Source organism: Pristiophorus japonicus, chromosome 12 (assembly GCF_044704955.1).
Source record: "Pristiophorus japonicus isolate sPriJap1 chromosome 12, sPriJap1.hap1, whole genome shotgun sequence".
NCBI lineage: Eukaryota > Metazoa > Chordata > Chondrichthyes > Pristiophoridae > Pristiophorus > Pristiophorus japonicus.
In genome coordinates this window covers 176,871,616-176,892,428 of record NC_091988.1, presented here as the reverse complement: position 1 = coordinate 176,892,428, position 20,813 = coordinate 176,871,616, and the positions used below count along the sequence as shown (strand labels likewise).

At 42.1% G+C, this 20,813-nt stretch overlaps 1 protein-coding gene across 3 annotated transcripts in view; it reads left to right on the top strand.

The window, feature by feature from the left end:
• Positions 1 to 20,813, top strand: part of nol4lb (nucleolar protein 4-like b) — a 322,631-nt gene that overhangs the window by 177,893 nt on the left and 123,925 nt on the right. For all 3 annotated transcript variants that reach the window (XM_070896203.1, XM_070896201.1, XM_070896202.1), the window contains one exon: positions 18,882 to 19,156. In XM_070896203.1, coding sequence (XP_070752304.1) covers positions 18,882 to 19,156 — 275 coding nt within the window. The remainder of the gene's footprint in view (positions 1 to 18,881; positions 19,157 to 20,813) is intronic.

Genomic DNA, 20,813 nt, shown 5'->3' with positions numbered 1-20,813 from the left:
CAGCTCGCAATTTCAGCAATTTAGTGGGCAAAATTGTTTTGAGCTGAAGAGTGCAAGAGCAAGTCTAATTAATGACAGGAGTTGTTCCATGCCCTGCAAAATCGGATCCATTATTTAAGTGCCATGGATTTAAACTGGTTGCATTCTTCACAGAAAGCCTCACTAATAAAGGAGGCATTGTGTCTTTTGCACCTTTGCTTATTTGTTTAGTTTCTCGGTAAAAGTTACTTTGATATTTCAGCACTGGGGTCTTGGGAGAGCAATAATATATTTGTCCATGAGCACTGCTTTCTCCCATTTATGACTATCACTTAATGTAACAAAGAGATTTCTAAAGTGCCAGTCTCCATCAGGCACCATGCTGCAGCAGAAATGACAAATCTAACAGCAGTCGATTTACTTGTTTGTGGGATCAAGCAACCAATGGCGGAGAAACTGCACAGTTATCAGCTTCAAATGTAAAAGTGCTATTGACCTGTCTTCTCTCATGCCCACATTATGTACAATTCTTGTGTCAACACGGGGTGGATAGATACTCACGCAGCTCTGGTAGCTCTGCTGAAAATGCTGTTGAAATGTGCTTACCGTCCTCTTGGCAACTCCCTCTCTGATGGTCAGGTGAAGATTAACTGTTCAGAATATGTGAATAAACTAAAGTGGAAATCAGTGCCCAACACACTGCAGAGCAGTATATTGGTAATTAAGCAGTGTAACTAAGGTCAATCCATGTCATATACTGTTGTATTATTGTCCTCTGTAATAGTCTTCATTATTAAAACATTATTTGAAACAGAAGTGTAATTTCAAAACATCTGTTTGTTGGAAAATAAAAGCAGTTTTTTGAATAATTATGGCCTATTTTTGCCAGAGAATGGCCTCCCGCCCACCCATTCTTACTGACTCGGGCTTCATTTCTATTGCTCCAGCAAGCTGTAGGTGCCAACTGGGCAGTATGTTGCAGCTCACTAGTTCTGGGAGGAAGGGAATTCAGCTAGGTGCCCATGCTGAGGTAGCTGGCAGTCAGAGCCCAGGGCATGAGGCCTGAGATGGGCTGGCAGCAGCCTGGGTTTTTTTTCTTATTTTCTGGCCTGTTTTGTGAATGGCCTCCAGCGATCCTTTAAGAATGGAGCATGTGTGCCACATGCTCTGCCCATTTGTACCTTGAAATTGCAGTCGGGGTCTTGTATATGTCATAGCACCTATTTGCATATTTAATGAGGCTCCCTCCTAATTCAAGTGCCTGGGCTACCCTTGTAATGGCCCTGGGCAAAATAGAGATGAGCGGAATCAGATCAGGAACGGGGTGCTACCGCTCAGTTCCTTCCTGGCAAATAGAGTTAAGATCGATCGACACGGTTGTATCTTTTTAACTATATGGTCAATTTTATATAGAGTTACTAAAGAGTTATAAATCCACAAGGCCTTTTTCAGCAGCTGTTCTGCAGAAGGATTTTAATTGTTATATATTTCAGTTGGAAGTAAGTCTGAAGCTACTTATCTGGAAGTCACATTTTCTATTGCTATGTTGTTTCAGAATCTGTTTCCTGCTACTTATTTAGGGGTCATTTTGAAAGGTTTTGTTGCCAGTGCAGAACCTTGCTCAATGAGACATGGATGGGATAATTGGGTGCAGGGATCAGCGTAGCCAATTTGCAGTTCTCCTGATTTCACCAGGAAATTGGGAGCATTGCAAATGATTAAACACAATATGTAACGTGGAGTGAATTTGACCATACAGAGCATTGGATTACCACGGTTCTATACCCAATTTTCAGATTCCTGCACCTTTCAAGTGAGGCTTCAAGCTCATGAAATTCTCCCTGTAAATGTACATACAATATATTGTAAGCTTAATCAATATGACATCACAATGTTGTACATCGGGGACTTTTTCAGCTTAAATCAGGAATTTCCTGAGAGGAATATCCTAATTTTGTATAGGTGTCACATTGAAGAGGCTCCCTATTCCAGCAACATCCCAGTGTCAACTCCATCTGTGTGGGCGTGCAGATGTATAAAATCAAGGGTATCCTGTATTTGGGATAAAGAAATAGAGAGATCCCATTTTATATTTTGTCAGCAATGGTTACAAAACATGTAGTGTTACTTGTAATTGTACAGGATTGAATTTGGCCGCACAATTTGCCAAATGTTTCTCTGGTATTTTTTTCTAAATTTTACTGTAGGCAATACAGCTATTTCAATGTATGTCTGTGGTTTTGTCAAAAGCCCAATATATTTGCATATTTTATTCCAGCCCTTTAATACTCACAACATTGGTGGAGTGCAATAGGTGAAACTTAACATTATTTTCAAATATTTTCAATTCAGTTCCTATCCAATAGCTCAATTGTTTGAAAGCTTGAACCCATAATGGGACAGTTCCAAGCTGACTATCATGTGAACTTAGTTGATTAAGTTGGATGTATTGCAAAGGTTGTCCAGCAAATGTAGTGTTCCTATTTTTGGCTAATTACAAACTTCACAGCAAGAAATCATAACAACAGATTTAAAATTACAATGTCAGAAATATACTGATAGTAAGTGTTCTGTGGCATAGTGACGCTCTGTGTGTTGAGAGTACCATGGACCAATGGGATTGGATCTTTTTGCACCTCCATTCTTAACTAGGAACACCCAGACACTGCGAAATGTTATTCAAATAGCAGTAACGATTGACTGATGTCACATTATATTGTACTGAGAGTTGATGAATCATGATAAAAAATAGTCACAAACATCTTATTTAAAATCTTGCAGAGGTTTACAAGGGGATGAGGGCATATAAACAAAAAGAACATCTAGAGCTTCAGATCAAACCTGGCATTAGTGTGTTTCACTAATAAGAAGATTTCAAAGTAGCACCACAGCTAAATAGACATAGAAAAGGTAAGCGAGAGATTAATAGTAAAGTGAGAGGACAGAGCAATACTTTGAGGAACAGCTGACACATAAAATGGTATTGAATCTTGTAAGTATTGTGCTTTACATATACGCACTGTCTGTTTTAACTATGCATAGTTTGCCCATTGAGAATGGCAGGTGGGGGGTTGTAATAGGATCTGCGCCCCATCCATTTCATTATATTATATCGCTGAGTTGGCATAGCCTCTTTGTCTAAATCTGCTTTTCTGTTACCCTCCATTGCATCAGAATACAATATTTGCCACCATCACGTCAATGGAAAAGAAAATCAGGCACGTGTCAAACATATGAGCCCATTTTGTGCTACTGGCACAGACAAATTTCACCCCCATGATGTAGAGCTCCAGTGATGTTGGGAGGGGCTGAATTTTAGTGGGGAAGGCGGGTTGGGGGTAGGCCGTCGGGAAACACGAGAGAACGGGTTTCCCGCAGGAGCTGCCAAATTTAATGGCATGGCGAGATTTGCATGGGAAGCCTCTGTTTCCCAACCGCAGCAAGCCAGATTGAGAGGCTTGCTCGCTCCCAGCGGGGAGGCCTGTGGCACTAGGGCAGCTAGAGGAGCACGGGGAGGGCCGGAAGAGCGGGGGTAGGGGGTGGTTGGTTGAGGAATGGGGGCCGGGACCAGCATGGGGGGGTTGTGTCAGGTGAGAAACAGGGGCTGGAGGAGCGAGGGGCGGTGTTGGGAAACAATCAGAAAGGAGTCAGAGGAGCAGGGTGGTGGTAGGTGGGGAGTGAGGATTGGGGGCCGGAGGAGCAGGGTGGATTAGGGGGGTGGGGGATGGGGTTGGGTGGAAGTCGGCAACGACAGGGGCTAGAGTGCCAGATCAGGGGCTGGAGGAGCATGGAGAGGAGGGGTAGGTCTCATGGCAGTGTTCTGGGCCTGGGAGGGAGGGGTTGACTTGTGGGGGGGATTGGAGCCATCATGGGAGGGTCTCTGATTGCGGGGGTTGGGAGGTAGGGACGCTGGATTCAGGAGGTCAGTGTAAAGGCACTTACTTCCTGGATCCAGCAGTCCTAGCCATGCATTATCTGCCGTGTTTTACGAAGTCTGCAAAACCTAAAGTCAAAATGGAGGTTAAAGCAGAGAATTCCAGCCTCATTGTAATATTTAAATGGTCGACCCGCCTCTTGGGAGCAGGTTGGTTGCCTGCCCTCCGTCCCGCCTCCGTTAAAACCGGAAGTGGGCGGGTTGGAGGCAGGTTCTGGTCGGGATTCAGATTTTTAACATTTTAACTTTACACCCTTTTTTTAATAATTAAAATCTCCCCCCGTCCCCCCTCTTCATTGGCTGTAAAGCACTTTGAGACGTCTGGTGGTCATGAAAGGCGCTATATAAATGCAAGTCTTTAATATTTAAATGACTTCATCCACAGGATTTGGGACAGGGTGATGGGGAGGCCAAAAATAAGGGCAGAAATCGCACTCCATCACACTTCCACCACCATGAACGGCGCTGCAGATTTTCTGGCCTTTGCAGTTCCCCATAAGGGATGAGGGAAAATAATGGGACAAGCCATCATGCGTTGCTCTTGTTCCCCCTCCCGCAGCTCCCTCTAGAGTATTATTGGCAAAAGAGTACAAGTTGCCTGTCCACCCTTTTGGCTTGTGGTTAAAATGTGGCATGGGGTTTATCTAAAGAGAGGATAGAAAATCTGCCTAAAAAATAAATTATAAAATCATTTTTAATTTGCTATAAGATTTGAAAAAAGATTTGAATTTTGAAAACAGCAAATTGAGAAAGAGCAAGTCTTTCACAAGAAATATGTGTCAAACTGTTTACTATAAAATTTAAATTACTGAGCCTATTCGGGATTACGGAATTAAAAAAAACAAAGTGGAGATATTGTACTGGATTGTAATGTGTTTTCTTCCATTCACTGCAAGCTGTGTCTTGTCTGAGTTACAGTAGCTGGCAGGCTGTGAGCTCAGTGTGAGCATTACCCATTTATATGACCAGTCATATCTCAGTGGAAAATTTGAAGGGGGAGGTCAGTAATCCAGATTGAAAATCATCACGGAGGAAAGACCCGAGGCCTGATCTGACAGCCAAGGACATCTTTCACTGTTTGTTCTTCAGAGCTTCTCATTGGCTGTGCTGCGGAACGGAGCTCGGTTACCATGGCAATGCCAGCTCTTCTGCAGGCATGAAGACTTGCTCGTGCTGCCTCTCAGAGGGATAAACCAACTTAATCCCAGGGTGCAGAGTCAGTGAAAAGGTTGGACCACCCCTGAGGGACATTGTGGCAGGTACAGTGAAGGAATTAGCAACTGCAACCACTGATGTTATTAAGGCCAAGCCAAGGAAATCACTTTATGTTGTCAGCATGTCTGGGGTTGAATAAAAAATGAGACTGTTACGAGTCTAACCCCAATACTTCATAACACAATTTTCAGACAGTGAAAACCAGTAGAAAGCGGAGCAAGAGTCTGTTACTCATTTTGTTATATATATTGATTTATTTTTAACATAAAATTGGCATAAATATTTCTGTGAATTTATTGTGTTAAAAATATTTTGTAGCTTTCAGCTACATTTTCGATAATAAAGCAGCTACAGAGCTGATATTGCATCAATTTTAATACTGACCATTGTCAAATGGAATTAGAGAATTGTAACACATTTCTATCTTAGAAAAATGTGTGACACAAATAAGGTAACACTAAACAGCCTTGTTTGTTTTTTGGTGCAGAAATACTACCGTAGCCCTAAAAAGGATAAATTATGCAAAACTGTGTCTACATCAATGAATAAATAAACAGCTTGCAGAACAGAGTGGGAGGACCATAATGCATGACAGGTTTATTAATGTCCTACAAGCTTTAGATTTATCATGCCAAAATAAATGGATAACTGCAGTGAATTATAACACTGTCATTATTTAATTGTTCTAGTATAATGGTGGGCTTTCATTGGAGAGCTGGCCTGTGACATTAGGGGGTCTCTTAAGACTTGGTCTGAATGCTATTTCAATATATCGGTTGCTCATCAGAACCCATGAGCACTTGCTCCCAGCACAGAGTGCAGGTGTCTATAAGGCATTCTGGAAGTGATAGATTATCTCTCGTGGGTACTGTCTCCAGGTCTTAGCACTCAGAGCAATTTGCAAGTTGCAAGCAGAGTTCCTGCAGAACAACATGCATTGCAGACAATACCCACACACTTCTGGCATGATAAAGACTCTCGTATGTCAAAGTGACATTTAGCTTCCACTGGAGTCTGACTTGCATTGTCAGACCAGGCATTTGGGAGGGGAAGAGGGAGTGTTATGGAGCAAACAAGTTTGACAGTTGTTTTGTACCATTTTCTATTAAGAGTCTTAATGAAAATTTCACAGCAGGCATCTGACTTAGCTGTTTAGCCCAGCTCAATTAAAATTAATATTGCAAACCATAGTGGGAGGAAGGATTGGAGGGAGGTATTTTAAGTCAGTTGGCCATAGAAGACAAAAAAATGTTATTCAGGATTTGTCACTGCCTGCTCACAGCTTTCCGGTTGTGGGTTTTCTTCTTTGCCTGAGAGGAATTAGGCTAGGTTTAGTTCTTCTGCATGAATAATTCTTCTACTCTAATAAGCTGATGGCACAGCTATAAATGAATGCAGAGGTATTCTACATCAGTAGTATATCAACGCCTTCTAGCGAGTTGCATACTCTTAACATTCCCTCCTCTAGTTTTTCTGTTACTCTGTTACACGACTGTTTTTCAGATTATTAACCAATAAAAGATAAAGAAACCACAATGTAATAGCACATTTCCTGCTGAAGTATACTGCTGGATAATGTATTAGGGGAACATCCAGTGTGGTTGCCCATCAAAACTGTGGTTCCTGTTTTTAAGTTCTTTTTAAACAAGTCCTTTTAGGACCATGTAGGATTTTTTTTTAACCAAAATAGATTAAAGGGGTGATTTTAACCCTACCCGTCTAGCCGAAACCAGGCAAGCAGGTAGTTAAAATTGTCCGGGTGATTTACCACTGACTTCCTGCAGTGTTCCCGCTGTCTTCCCTTTTATCCTGCTCTTCTGAGCAGGCGGCAAGGACACCCACCCGATGCCGGCGAGGTCATTCTTTGAATATGCAGATTGAGGCCCGATGACGTCAAGGGGCCCCGACTACAATTTTAAAAGCAACCTGAATGGGGAAGCTGTTGTGGCTTCCTCACCAGCTAAAGACAGTGGGAAGAGGATCCGGGTCCAGAAGAGGCCATTTAAAGTTTAAAAAAAAAAAATTTTTTTTTACTTTCCTTGTGGGGCCCTCCCTCCCACGAGATCCTCCCGAAACCCATTCTCTGTGACTTAACCTTGTTGCCAGTGAGGGATCTTTTAGCGCCAGGCCATGCCCTCCTGCCACCCAAGACTCCGTTCCCACCTGCCGGTCACCTACAACTTCCTGCCTGTTTTCAGATGGACAGTTGACTGGTGGAATGCCGATGAGGCCTGTGAATAATGCTACTGAGGCATTCCCCTTGTTTCTACCTGCCCACGTTCCCGATTTCCCCCTCCCAATTAAAATCAGAGCTTAGGTGTTTAAGCAATGTTGTGCCCCCTTGAGCATTCCTGATTATAATTACTCAACCATTGGTGGCTGTGTCTTCAGCTGCCTAGGCCCCAAGCTCTGGAACTCCCTCCCTAAACCTCTCTGCCTTTCTCCCTCTCTTTCCTCCTTTAAGTTGCTCCTCAAAGCCATGCTTTTGATCATCTGCCATAATTTCTTCTTATGTGGCTTGGTGTCAAATTTATTTGTTTTGTCTTATAACGCTCCTGTGAAGCGCTTTGGGATGTTTTACTACGTTAAAGGCGCTATTTTAATACCAGTTGTTGTTGTTGTGTGATATTGGTAATGAATGTGTTAACATGTCACATGAAATTTCTTGGTCCACTATTTAAATGAAGGCAGTAACCCATTATTTTATACAGGATGGCAGCTCGATTAAAAATGTTATACAAACACATTAATACATTTTTCACTGATATTGCACGATGCAATTTCAATCCCTTGCATGGTTTACAGAGAAAACATGAATGATTTGCACAAGATGTGTCCACTGTGTGCATGCAGGAGGCAGGTTCTTTTGTTGTGGATACAGAAGATGTGGATCTTTGGTACAAGAAGCTTGTGTTCATATCAGAAATATGTGCCATTTGTACAGTTGATCCTTTTCCAGTTTTTTATGTCCCTCATTATTATTATTACTTCCAGTTACAGTGCTTTCTTTTTCAGTTTGTGGGGGGAGGGTTCCAACAGTCTCAGCTGGGGAAACCTTCATAATCATAGAATGGTTACAACATAGGAGGCCATTCGAGCCCATGTCGGCTCTCTGTAAGAGCACTCAGCTAGTCCCAAACCCAGTTCTTTCCCCGTAGCCCTGCAAATAAAATTATTTCAGGTACTTATCCAATTCCCTTTTGAAAGCCATGATTGAATCTGCCTCCACCACCCTTTCAGGCAGCGCATTCCAGATCCTAACCACTCTCTGTGGGGCAAAAAAGGTTTTTCCTCGCGTCGCCTTTGGTTCTTCTGCCAGTCACCTTAAATCTGTGACCTCTGGTGCTTGACCCTTCTGCCAATAGGAACAGTTTCTCTCTATCTAGACCCCTCATGATTTTGAACACTTCGATCAAATCTCCTCTCAACTTTCTTTGCTTCAAGGAGAACAACCCTAGCTTCTCCAGTCTATCCACGTAACTGAAGTCCCTCATCCCTGGAACCATTCTTGTAAATCTTTTCTGCACCTTTAAGGCTTTCACATCCTGAGAGTTTGGGGCCCAGAAGAGGTGTGGGCCCAGGGGCAGCAAGAGCCAGCCCACAATGCAATATGTGTGCGCACTAGGTCCCTGCAGCAGAGCTGGTCTCATGTTGGTTAATCCTTGCCACTGGACCTCAAGACCCAGCTCTGGCAAGCCCATGTGGTGACTATGTGCAACGGCCATCACACGTTAAAAAAATCCATGCACAGGCATCTTCAACCCTTCAGTATGCAGTTTGGTACCTGGAATATCAGGTCCTCATGGAAACACCTGTGAATTCATCTCTTTTTGGTGTGGAAGCAAGTCATCCTTGATACGTGGGACCGCCCAAGAGGAAGAGTGTCAGTGAGTGTCAGTCCAATTGGCGTGGCCTATGTACAGCAGAGGTGCGGCGAATGATCGGGGCAAAGTTGCGGTGAGAGATCGTTGCGGAGGTGTGGCAAATGACCGCGGCAGAGGAATGGAGCGAGATCGGGGCACACGAGCGACGTGATTGGGGCTCAGGAGAGGCGAGAGTTCAGGACCTAGAAGAGGCGTGGGCACTGGGGCAGCACGGGCCAGCCCACACTGCGATATGTGTGCGCACTAGGTCAGTGCAGCAGAGCTGGTCTCCAGTCGTCTTGGTTAATCCTTGCCACTGGACCAAGACCTAGCTCTGTCAAGCCTGTGTGGTGGCTGGTGTGCAATGGCCACCATACGTTTAAAAATAAAAAAATCCACGCACAGGCATCTTCCACCAATCAGTATGTAATTCGCGACCTGGAATATCGGATCCTCATCACAACACCTATGAACTCATCCTTTTTGGTGTGGAAGTCATCCTCGATACGAGGGACCGCCTAAGAAGAAGATGAAGAAAAAGAAGAAGTGCCCAGAATTAAACACAATACTCCAATTGAGGTCAGACCTACTGCTATTCCATGGCTGGATAATAAGAGTAATCCTAGTCATTGCCAGCTTCTCTTCTAATACGAAATATTTTGGTGTTCTGTTACCAACAGTTAGCCAAGAGTTGATGGATAATTTACTTTGTCAAATTGTAAACCTGCAATTTCTTCACGCAACATGAACAAGGGAAATCTTTCTTCAGTTTTGAATTTGTAATCTTTTCTTCTAGAGTCATTGTGGTGTTTTCCCCCCTCGGCCAGTAGTTTTGTTTATCCCATCCTTTTTATGTTTTTGTTTGCCTCAATGTTTAAAGTATCATCCTACATATGAATCAGAAGGCAGGTAGGTACGCTCGTGCCAGATCTCTAAGAGGACCACTCATGAAGTGAGATCAGGCTGCCATGATGTCACCTTTGAGTTTCCTCTTGCCCTCATTCTGTGACAGTAGGTAGCCTCTGCTCGAAAATTTCCTTGATAACCCAGCTGAGGTTGAGTGCTAGCCATGTGCAGTGAGCTGCAGGTGTGGACCAATATTAGTTTTGCACAGTGCATCGGTACCCCTAAAATGATGCTTTCCAATCAATCTTTTTTTTAAATTGCTGCTGCTCTCACAAACAAATAATTAAATGCTTCATAGTCCAATGAGTTGTATCTTTTTTTCATTCATGGGATGTAGACATCATTGGCAAAACCAGCATATATTGCCCATCCATAATTATCCTTGAGAAAGTGGTGATGAGCCACCTTCTTGCACAACTGCAATCCGTGAGGTGAAGGTACTCCCACAGTGGTGTTGGGGAGGGAGTTCCAGGTTTTGATCCAGCAGTGATATATTTCCAAGTCAGGATGATGTATGACTTGAAGGGGAATTGGGAGGTGATGGTGTCCTGTGTACCTGCTGCCCTTGTCCTCCTAGGTGGTAGAGGTTGCAAGTTAGGGAGGTGCTGTTGAAGAAGTCTCGGCGAGTTGCTGCATTGCATCTTGTAGATGGTACACACTGCAGCTACGGTGTGCCGGTGGTGGAGTGAGTGAATGTTGAAGGTGGTGGATGGGGTGCCAATCAAGAGGGCTGCTTTGTCCTGATGGTGTTGAGTTTCTTGAGTGTTGTTGGAGCTGCACACATCCAGGCAAGTGGACAGTATTCCATCACACTCCTGACTTGTGTAAATAAGAACATAAGAAATAGGAACAGGAGTAGGCCATACGGCCCCTCGAGCCTGCTCCACCATTCAATAAGATCATGGCTGATCTGATCATGGACTCAGCTCCACTTTCCCGCCCACTCCCCATAGCCCCTAATCCCCTTATTGTTTAAGAAACTGTCTATTTCTGTCTTAAATTTAATCAATGTCCCAGCTTCCACAGCTCTCTGAGGCAGCGAATTCCACAGATTTACAACCCTCAGAGAAGAAATATCTCCTCATCTCTCTTTTAAATGGGCAGTCCCTTATTCTAAGATCGTGCCCTCTAGTTCTAGTCTCCCCCAGCAGTGGAAACATCCTCTCTGCATCCACCTTGTCAAGCCCCCACATAATCTTGTACGTTTTGATAAGATCACCTCTCATTCTTCTGAATTCCAATGAGTAGAAGACCAACCTGCTCAACCTTTCCTCATAGGTCAACCCCCTCATCCCCGGAATTAACCTAGTGAGCCTTCTCTGAACTGCCTACAAAGTAAGTATATCCTTTCGTAAATATGGAAACCAAAACTGCACGCAGTATTCCAGGTGTGGCCTCACCAATACTTCCCTGCTTTTATACTCCATCCCCTTTGCAATAAAGGCCAAGATACCATTGGCCTTCCTGATCACTTGCTATACCTGCATGCTATTCTTTTGTGTTTCATGCACAAGTACCCCCAGGTCCAGCTGTAATGCGGTACTTTGCAATCTTTCTTCATTTAAATAATAACTTGCTCTTTGATTTTTTTTTCTGCCAAAGTGTATGACCTCACACTTTCCAACATTATACACCATCTGCCAAATTTTTGCCCGCTCACTTAGCCTGTCTATGTCCTTTTTCAGATTTTGTGTGTCCTCCTCACACATTGCTTTTCCTCCCATCTTTGTATCGTCAGCAAACCTGGCTTCGTTACACTCAGTCCCTTCTTCCAAGTCGTTAATATAGATTGTAAATGGTTGGGGTCCCAGCACTGATCCCTGCGGCACCCCACTAGTTACTGGTTGCCAACCAGAGAATGAACCATTTATCCCGACTCTCTGTTAGTTAGCCAATTCTCTATCCATGCTAATACATTACCCCCAACCCCGTGAACTTTTATCTTGTGCAGTAACCTTTTATGTGGCACCTTGTCAAATGTCTTCTGGAAGTCCAAATGCACCACATCCACTGGTTCCCCTTTATCCACCCTGTTCGTTACATCCTCAAAGAACTCCAGCATATTTGTCAAACATGACTTCCCCTTCATAAATCCATGCTGACTCTGCCTGACCGAATTTAGCTTTTCCAAATGTCCTGCTACTGCTTCTTTAATAATGGACTCCAACATTTTCCCAACCACAGATGTTAGGCTAGCTGGTCTATAGTTTCCTGCTTTTTGTCTGCCTCCTGGTGGAAAGGCTTTAGGGAGTCAGGTAGTGAGTCACTTGCCACAGAATACGCAGCCTCTGACCTGCTCTTATAGCGACAGTATTTATGTGGCTGGTTCAGTATTGCAAACAGTTGTTCTGGAGGTTATTAATATTTTAATATTTGAATATACACTGTACTTGCTATCTACTGGAATTATTAATTGATGTCAAATATCATTTCCAGTTTTTTTTAATGGTGGTTGCATGAAAAAACAGTCTGATGGAAGAAGTCTAATGATGGACAGCAAAGGTGGAGGACTGAGAAGAAGTCCAAGTGGCCAGATATTGTTTTTACAAAATGGGTTTAATTTTCCGAGTTTGTGCTGCTGACACGATCCGTCCTGCCAGTCTTACACATTGCAAGATCATGGGCACATTGTCCACAAGTTTACATCCATTAAAATTAAAATTGTGCACGGCACAGTCACAATTTTCCAAATAACGCTGCCAGCAATAGAGACTCTCAGTCAGCAGCCGGCACTTGGAAAATTGGCCCCATTACTTTTTTTAAATGAGCATGGAAAATATTCCAGAGTAAATGTACTCTGAGATGATATATTACATGGTTTAAAACTGACTAATAGGAAGGAAATCTTCAGTACCTGAGCCAGGCTGATCCATAGTACTGTAGGGCATTGTTAATGATTGACCAACCACCCAGCCTCACCTAGAGAGTAAATCTACTACAATGGTCTGAGTTCTTCGCACTTGGCTCCAGATAACGCTGCAAGCCAACATGGCAATGTGTAAGGTAGTTTTGGCTGGACACGCAGCAGGAAATTGGTATGCTTCATTGGTTTAGCTGGCTAAACTTCAGTAGTACCTTTGCACACATCTTTGGATCTTGTTCAGTTTTTGTGCAAACAGAATTCCTACTTAACCAGATGTAGGCAATGTAACTTTAGCAGCCTCTACTTTCTAATAATGATATTCTTATAATCTTTGCATTTTTACATCAGTGTATTCATTATATTTAATGTAACTTGGTCCATTTCACAGCAGCTATCCAACTTTTACTGTGATGTCACCTGTACATGTTGATTGTTCACCAATGATCTTTTCTTTACTCACCAATATACCATCAGCCATTAGTCATGAGGGCGACATTATCAGGACCCGTGCACTTGGTAATTATAACTAACTCACAATAGTACACAACCATAATGCATTGCTTACTTTCTGTTATTCATACTTTGCTTCACACTAATGTACTATTCTGCTGAAAGCTTGCTTGTATAAATTACATTTCAATTTTACATGTTGTAAATTAAGCTTTATTAGAAGCAGGAATAAAACACGTATTTTTAGAAACCATATCCAACTCCATTCATAGGCAGTCTTCCACTTACTGATGAACAGTTTTGTGAAGAATTATTTTTTAAGGAAGTGATTTAGATTATAGTAATAAGAACATAAGAACATAAGAATTAGGAACAGGAGTAGGCCATACGGCCCCTTGAGCTTGCTCCACCATTCAAAAAGATCATGGCTGATATGGCCGTGGACTCAGCTCCACTAACCCGCCCTCTCCCCAAATAAACCTGGTTAAGGCATGAGAGGGGGAACCTTGTGTCTCATATATTTCTTTATGTAATACCATTGTTGTATTAGTTAGATCTACATGACTCAATTTAGTGGATAAATGTCAGAGATACTGGGTGTTTCTATGTTAAATGTTATGGAGAATTTTGTCCAAAAGTTTTCTTGCCTAGCTAAATGGACTTTTGGAAAGGTTAGAAGGCTTGATAGGACATGGAGGAGAGGAGATCGTATGTGGATATATATAGGAGTGGAATAGAAAAGGTTAATCCAGAGCATTATTTCCAAGTTAAGCTATGATTGCAGGACAAGGAGCCATGGGTACAATCTGGTAAAAGGCAAGTTAAGGACTGATGCAGGAAGCACTTGTTCACACTAATGGAAAATCTCTGGAATTATTCGAGGCAATTAGATGCTGTGATAGGTCGATCATAGGTTTCTGTAGAAGGATGAGCTATATGGGTTGGCTGCTTTCTCGTATCTGTATTGATTTTTATGATGTTTTAAATGTGGGTTTTAACCACCTTTCATCCCCTCAAATTAAAGGAAATCTGCACGTAAATAGAGTGCTGGTACTACTAATATGCAAAAGGAAGAACTCTTCTACTTTGGCGCCAAATGTGGTAGTTTGTGTGTACCCAGATGTCTTTCAAGTTTTATAAATGTTAATTCTATTATGAGAATCCGCAAACAAACCTGTGCCATTTTTTGTAGAACCTCCAATCCAAAGAAGATCAAGAGCACTCATTACCTTGACAAAATTTGGGTAGGATGGAGAGCCATTGAAACAACCCATAAAGACTGATTGTTGAAAAACTCGTTGCAGAAATTCAGTACATGAGGATATTATTCATGGCAAGTCAGCTGGATTAATATACTTAAAAACAGTGGCAGTCAGATTGAGTCCTCTGCAATTTGTACAAGCTTTCTTGGCTGAATTAAAGGGGAGGTTAGAAGAAATTTATTTACCAGGAGAATGGTTAAAATTCTCTGGCTCGAACCATTATTGAAGCAGAGCTCTTAAATTTTTATTAAATAGGTATTAATTAGCAGCTTCTTAAAGAGAGTATTATCATAAAACTTAAAACAAATCTGGATATGCACAAACTAGCACATTTTGTGTAAAGCAATAGCATGGAATTAAAGAGTAAATTGTTTTGGCAATTCAGGCATGTAATAGAATATCATTGACTTTGGGTATATAGGTGTGAATTTTAACCCCAAAAACAGCTGGGTTAGGATCGGGTGAGATGTTAACATTTTAAAAATCTCGAACCAGACCCCAACCTGCCTCCAACCTGCCCACTTCTGGGTTTAACGGACACGGGACAAGGGACAGGCAGCCTCCGATTTAGCCTACTTTGCAGGTTTAACCCTGGCTGGCCAGGTTTCTCAGGCCTCGGGAAACCCGGCGGCTGAAGGGAGGTGAGAACAATGTTGAGTAGGTAAATGCCTTTACAGCACAGCTTGTAAGAGCAGGAATGCTGCCCTCCTGCCCCCCCGCCCCCCCCCCTCCCCACCAAGCTTACCCTCTTGCCTTGGATCGGCCCCCACCTCCCCCCATACAAAGACTCCCCCGGGTCAGCAATCAGGTTGGACAACCCCACGCTCTCAGTAGCAGCTGCAGGCTCCCTGCCTGGAGCTTCGGCCTGCTCCGGAGTGCTCCCTGCCCGACTGGAAGCCAAGCTTATCAATCAGGCTGACGTCCGGGCGGGAATCGTGTTTTTAAAAACAAGTCACACGGAATGCGCCTTCCAAAACTACACCCCCAGCCTACAAAACCCACCCCTGTCAATATCGTGGCCATAGTTTCCTGGTATGTGCCCCTTGTAGTTCCATGCTCGGAGCACCAAAATGGAAAATTTTACTTTTAAGTATCTTGTAAAGCAAAACACCAATGAAGATTTGATGAGCCAAATGGTCTGTTACTATATTGTAACATTGTACAATTCACAAAATCATATTTATGTGAAGGTCCCAGCCAGTAGATTATTTAAGAAAAATTTTATGTAACTGAGTAACCACTCATCATCATCCTTAAAATAATTTTTTTTTGTCAACACTGATGTCATCATGGGCTACATTTTTGTAACCATATTATTTCAACAGTTCAGAACCTTATGATTTATAAATCTGATATCTGTTGGATATTAAATAAATCTTTTTACTCTTGTGGTCTAGAGGGAGATGGCACCATTCAGTATATTGACTCCTTGTTTTATGTACCTATAAAGTTTCTGGAATGTTACAAAACAGAATTGAAAATACATCTAATGTAAGTGGCCACTTGATTTAATGAACAATGTTAATTATATTGAAAGTGCTCATTAAATGTGCTGTAGTGCAATTCTACCCAAACTACAAAACAACATTCTTGGCAAAAATCCCACTGGTGTACTTGCTCAATTTGCTGGGTATGCCACTGACTGCATAAATAAAGTAGCTTTATATTTCATTATGTTTCAGAACAGTTTCCTTATATATGCTATTTCATATCTCACGAAGCCTAGAATTAAGGCCATAGCAAGAGAAGTAACTGGCCCCATGGTTTTATATAGAATTACAAATTGACAGCACAGAAACAGACCATGCGGCCCAACTGGTTTCTGCTGGTGTTTATTCTCCACATGAGTCTCCTCCTCCATAATTACCTCTTCGCACTCTGCTCCCATATCTCTCTATTCCCTTTTCTCTCAAGTATGCATCAAGCCTCCTCTTAGATCTGTCAATACTATCTGATGCAACCAATCCATGTGGCAGTTAGTTCAAAATTTTTTTATTCAACATTCACACCGCTCTCTGTGTAAGTCGATTCCTTCTAAATTCTTTATTTGCTCTGTTAAGGGCTATCTTATAATTATGCTCCTTATTCTGGTCTCGCCCACAAGTGAAACGTCTTTCCGTGTCCACCCTATCAAATCCCTTCAAAATTTTAAAAACCTCTATCGGGTCTCCTCATTGTCTTCTCTTTTCCACAGAAAATAACCCCAGCCTGTTCAATCTTTCCTGATAGCTGCATCCTCTCAATTCTGATATAATTCTTGTAAATCCTTTCTGCACTTTCTCCAGAGCTTAATTTTCCATTTTGTAATATGGAGATCAGAACTATGCACAGTACTCCCGTGTTGCTAAACAAGGTTGTATATAAATTTAACATACCTGCTTGTTTTTGTATTTTATTCCACTAGAAACAACCCCCAGTACTTTGTTTTCACTCTCTATGGCCTTATCAACTTGCATTACTACTTTTTAGTGATTTATGTATCTGTATTCCCAGATCTCTCTGCTCCTCTAACCCATTTAGTTTCTTGCCTTTCAAGGAATAAGTGGCCTCCTTACTCCTCCTACCAAAATGAACTATTAGGCTACTGATCTATTAAAAATTAGGAACTGACAAGATATTTTTGGTGTGTTTTAAAATGTATACCATGCTATTCAGTGATGAGCTGGAACCAACAAAAAAAATTATAAACTTACATTGGATTAAAAAGGATCCTGTTTATCTTTGTGGTAAACCTCTCCGCTTTCATTGGCGGTTTTAACAAAAACCTACTTACTAAAGCTCATTCATAAATGTATATTTACAGAGCATGTTTGCTCGCCCGTTATAGAACCCACCCAATTTCATCTCCATTTGGAAATTAAATTCAGTTGGCTTCCTTAACAGGCAGACATCCTTTGCCAGTTTACTGCCCAAGTGGCGAATTACCCCCTTATGTGTGCACACTAAACGAAGGCTTGAGCAGCTTGTGAAGATTATTTGAATTAACTCCCAACAGCATTTCTTGAATCCATCACCCAAATTGGCATGGAAATGTTATCAATTCATTCAACAACAAAAATTCTGATCCCTTTTATGGTATTTGCGCTGCGCAAATTGGCTGTTGTGTTTCCCAAATTACAACAGTAACTGCATTCCAAAAGTTCTTTAATTGATTGTGAAGCACTTTGAGACATCCGGGTGTCATGAAAGGCGCTATGTAAATCCAAGTCTGTCTTTTCTTTCTTTCGTTCTATTTCAAACTGAAATAAAAATGCGTAAGAATGGATGATTGGTTTTAGATTATTCAGAATCTTGAAAATACTATTTAGCTACAGAAAGTAGAGGGATGTTTTTAAATGGTTGTCACAGTGTTTATGGTTTTCAGTTGAACTAAATATCATGGATGAACAGGAAGAAAAAAAAATCAACATCTTTACTTCCCTTCATCTTTATATTCAAATACATATTCATATTCAGAAACTGCTTTGGGCTGGTCTCTCGAGATCACCTGAATCTGACAAGACATTGTTTCAAATCATTTAAGGGACCCTGGAGAGTGTACATAGCAAAACACCAAGCGAGGACTGGTAATGTTTAAATATTTCACATGTGGTAAGGATGTAAACGTTTAACTCTCGGGGAAGAATTGTCAGTATTTTATTCGTATCCTGAAGACAAGAATAAAGCCTACCTTAGTGAGTTATCCTGCATTATTTAAATGATTCAAAATACAAAATTAATCTTCTTGCTCCATTGTGTTTTTGTGAGTTAATTTATATTTTCCCTCTGTTGGGGTCGCCCCAACCTGTCACCGTTGTAATATAAGCTATAACTCGTCACGAGGAGGTGTACAAGAGTTCCCTGTGGGCAAGTTCCCCTCTATTCCTTTGGGGAAGTTCCTGGTTCACTACTCAGTGGCTCCCCCTGATGGATTGGAATCTGCCATGTGGGAATTATGGGCACGTATTCAAGCTTTGCTACTGCAAAGTGCAGCGCAATGGAGCTCCTACATGGCCCTATGCCATGGATAAAAGCCATTATGACACTTAATTTATTTAATATAAGTTCATGCTACCGAATTACAAGTACTTTTGAATGAAATAAGATGGGAAGTTGGCTTCCAGTATTGTAAATCTCTATCTGGTGCTTTCATAATCATTTTCACCAGAAAAGTAGAGGCACATTTTTTTTAAATTCAGGCAGGAGGAATCAATATTTACACAAGAGATAAATTAATCTGAAACATTAACTGTTTCTCTTTCCATAGATGCTGCCTAACCTGCCGAGTAGTTCCAGCATTTTCTGCTTTTATTTCAGATTTCCAGCATCCACAGTATTTTGCTTTTGTTTTTGTTTATAGAAGAAACTTGCTGTCAGAGTATTTTTATCAATTATCTGTTCTTATAGTGTTCCCTCTTTTTCCTTATCAGATGATTCATCTTCAGAATGCTACAGTGGGAATGACTCCACTACCCTGAATCCTGCAACATCAAACAGTACACAGGGAGACAACACATTCTCAGAAATAAATGGCTTGGACTACAGTGCTAGCCCAGAGGACCAGCCAGTCAACCTCAGTGAGCGGCTTCAGTCTGGTCAAGTGGATAATGGCAGTACAGACGGGCAAAGAAACCGGGTCAAATACACTGTAAAAGCAACATCCGATGTCAGATTGAACAGGGACACAAGAGACTATGGGAGTAAGGTACTGTCTGCTTTAATGTAATTTGATGGAGAAAGACTTTTCCATTGAATACTGAAATCTACACCAGGAACTTGTTTTGAGAACAGAAGGGGTGCTGCATTTATGTAGAGTATGTAGAACCTACTTACTGAAATCCACAACCAAAAATTATTGCTCTGAGAGCTGAAAGTAATGAGCAGATTTAAAAAGATTTACCATTATTTCTATGTAACCAATTTGGTGACCGTAACATTTTAACATTAGAAATTGTGGCAATATACAACTACATGAATTTCTAATTGGGGTAAACTGCAGATCAACATGAGGCTCAACTTGATCAGATTGATTTGCACTTCTTTGAATTTGGCCCAATTTATACAATTCCAGGTTCCCCTGGGACTGATTCTATGGGCAACTGACAGTACTGCAGCACCCCATCTCCTGTTTGATGGATGGCCAAAAGGACATCCAGCTGCATCAGGACAGTTGCCTTGTTTGGGCCTTCAAGACATCCTTCACCCAAGCCAGCAGTGCATTATTCCAGATCTGCAGTTTACCCCAATTAGAAATTCATGTAGTTGTATATTGCCACAATTTCTAATGTTAAAATGTTACGGTCATCAAATTGGTTACATAGAAATAATCGCAAATCTTTTCAAATCTGCTCATTACTTTCAGCTCTCAGAGCATTAATTTTTGGTTGTAGATTTCAGTAAGTACACAGTGCTGTGTACACTACTGCAGGTTCCCACAGCACATGTATAAAACCACAACACACTTAAAGGGATTTGGCAAGGAAAGATTACACAACAGCGCCATGTATCTTGTAGATGGCCCAAGATTGTATACCACAAAGTCTGCCAACCTGTCCCCACATTTACTGCTCATCCATGCCAAGCCCTTAAACTATCTTATAGCGCTTTCATTGAGTCTCATGCATACCAATATCTCAGTAGGACACATCTTTAATATGTAACATACAGTTAAAAACCGTGCCACACACATCTTCAAAGACCATGAACACTTCAAGCATCATGCAGTTAGGTTGTTTTACAGTCACTTACTAAGATCCAGAATATGCACGTTTGTCCAGGTACATGTACACTCTTGAAGAAAGTGTAGGTGATGAAGGCGCATTTTCTCTGAGTTGCCCAAGTAACTCCGGCGCAGTGTGTGAAACCATCATCATAGGCATTCCCTCGGAATCGAGGAAGACTTGCTTCCGCTCCTGAAGTGAGTTCTTTGGTGGCTGAAAATCCAATGAGAGCCACAGACTCTGTCGCAGGTGGGACAGATAGTCGTTGAGGGAAGGGGGGTGGGACTGGTTTGCCGCACGCTCTTTCCGCTGCCTGTGCTTGATTTCTGCATGCTCTCTGCGTTGAGACTCGAGGTGCTCAGTGCCCTCTTGGATGCACTTCCTCCACTTAGGTCGTCTTGGGCCAGGGACTCCCAGGTGTCAGTGAGGATGTCGCACTTTATCAGGGAGGCTTTGAGGGTGTCCTTGTAACGTTTCCGCTGCCCACCTTTGGCTCGTTTGCCGTGAAGGAGCTCCGAGTGGAGCACTTGCTTTGGGAGTCTCATGTCTGGCGTGTGAACTATGTGGCCTGTCCAGCAGAGCTGATCGAGTGTGGTCAGTGCTTCAATGCTGGGGATGTTGGCCTGGTCGAGGACGATAATG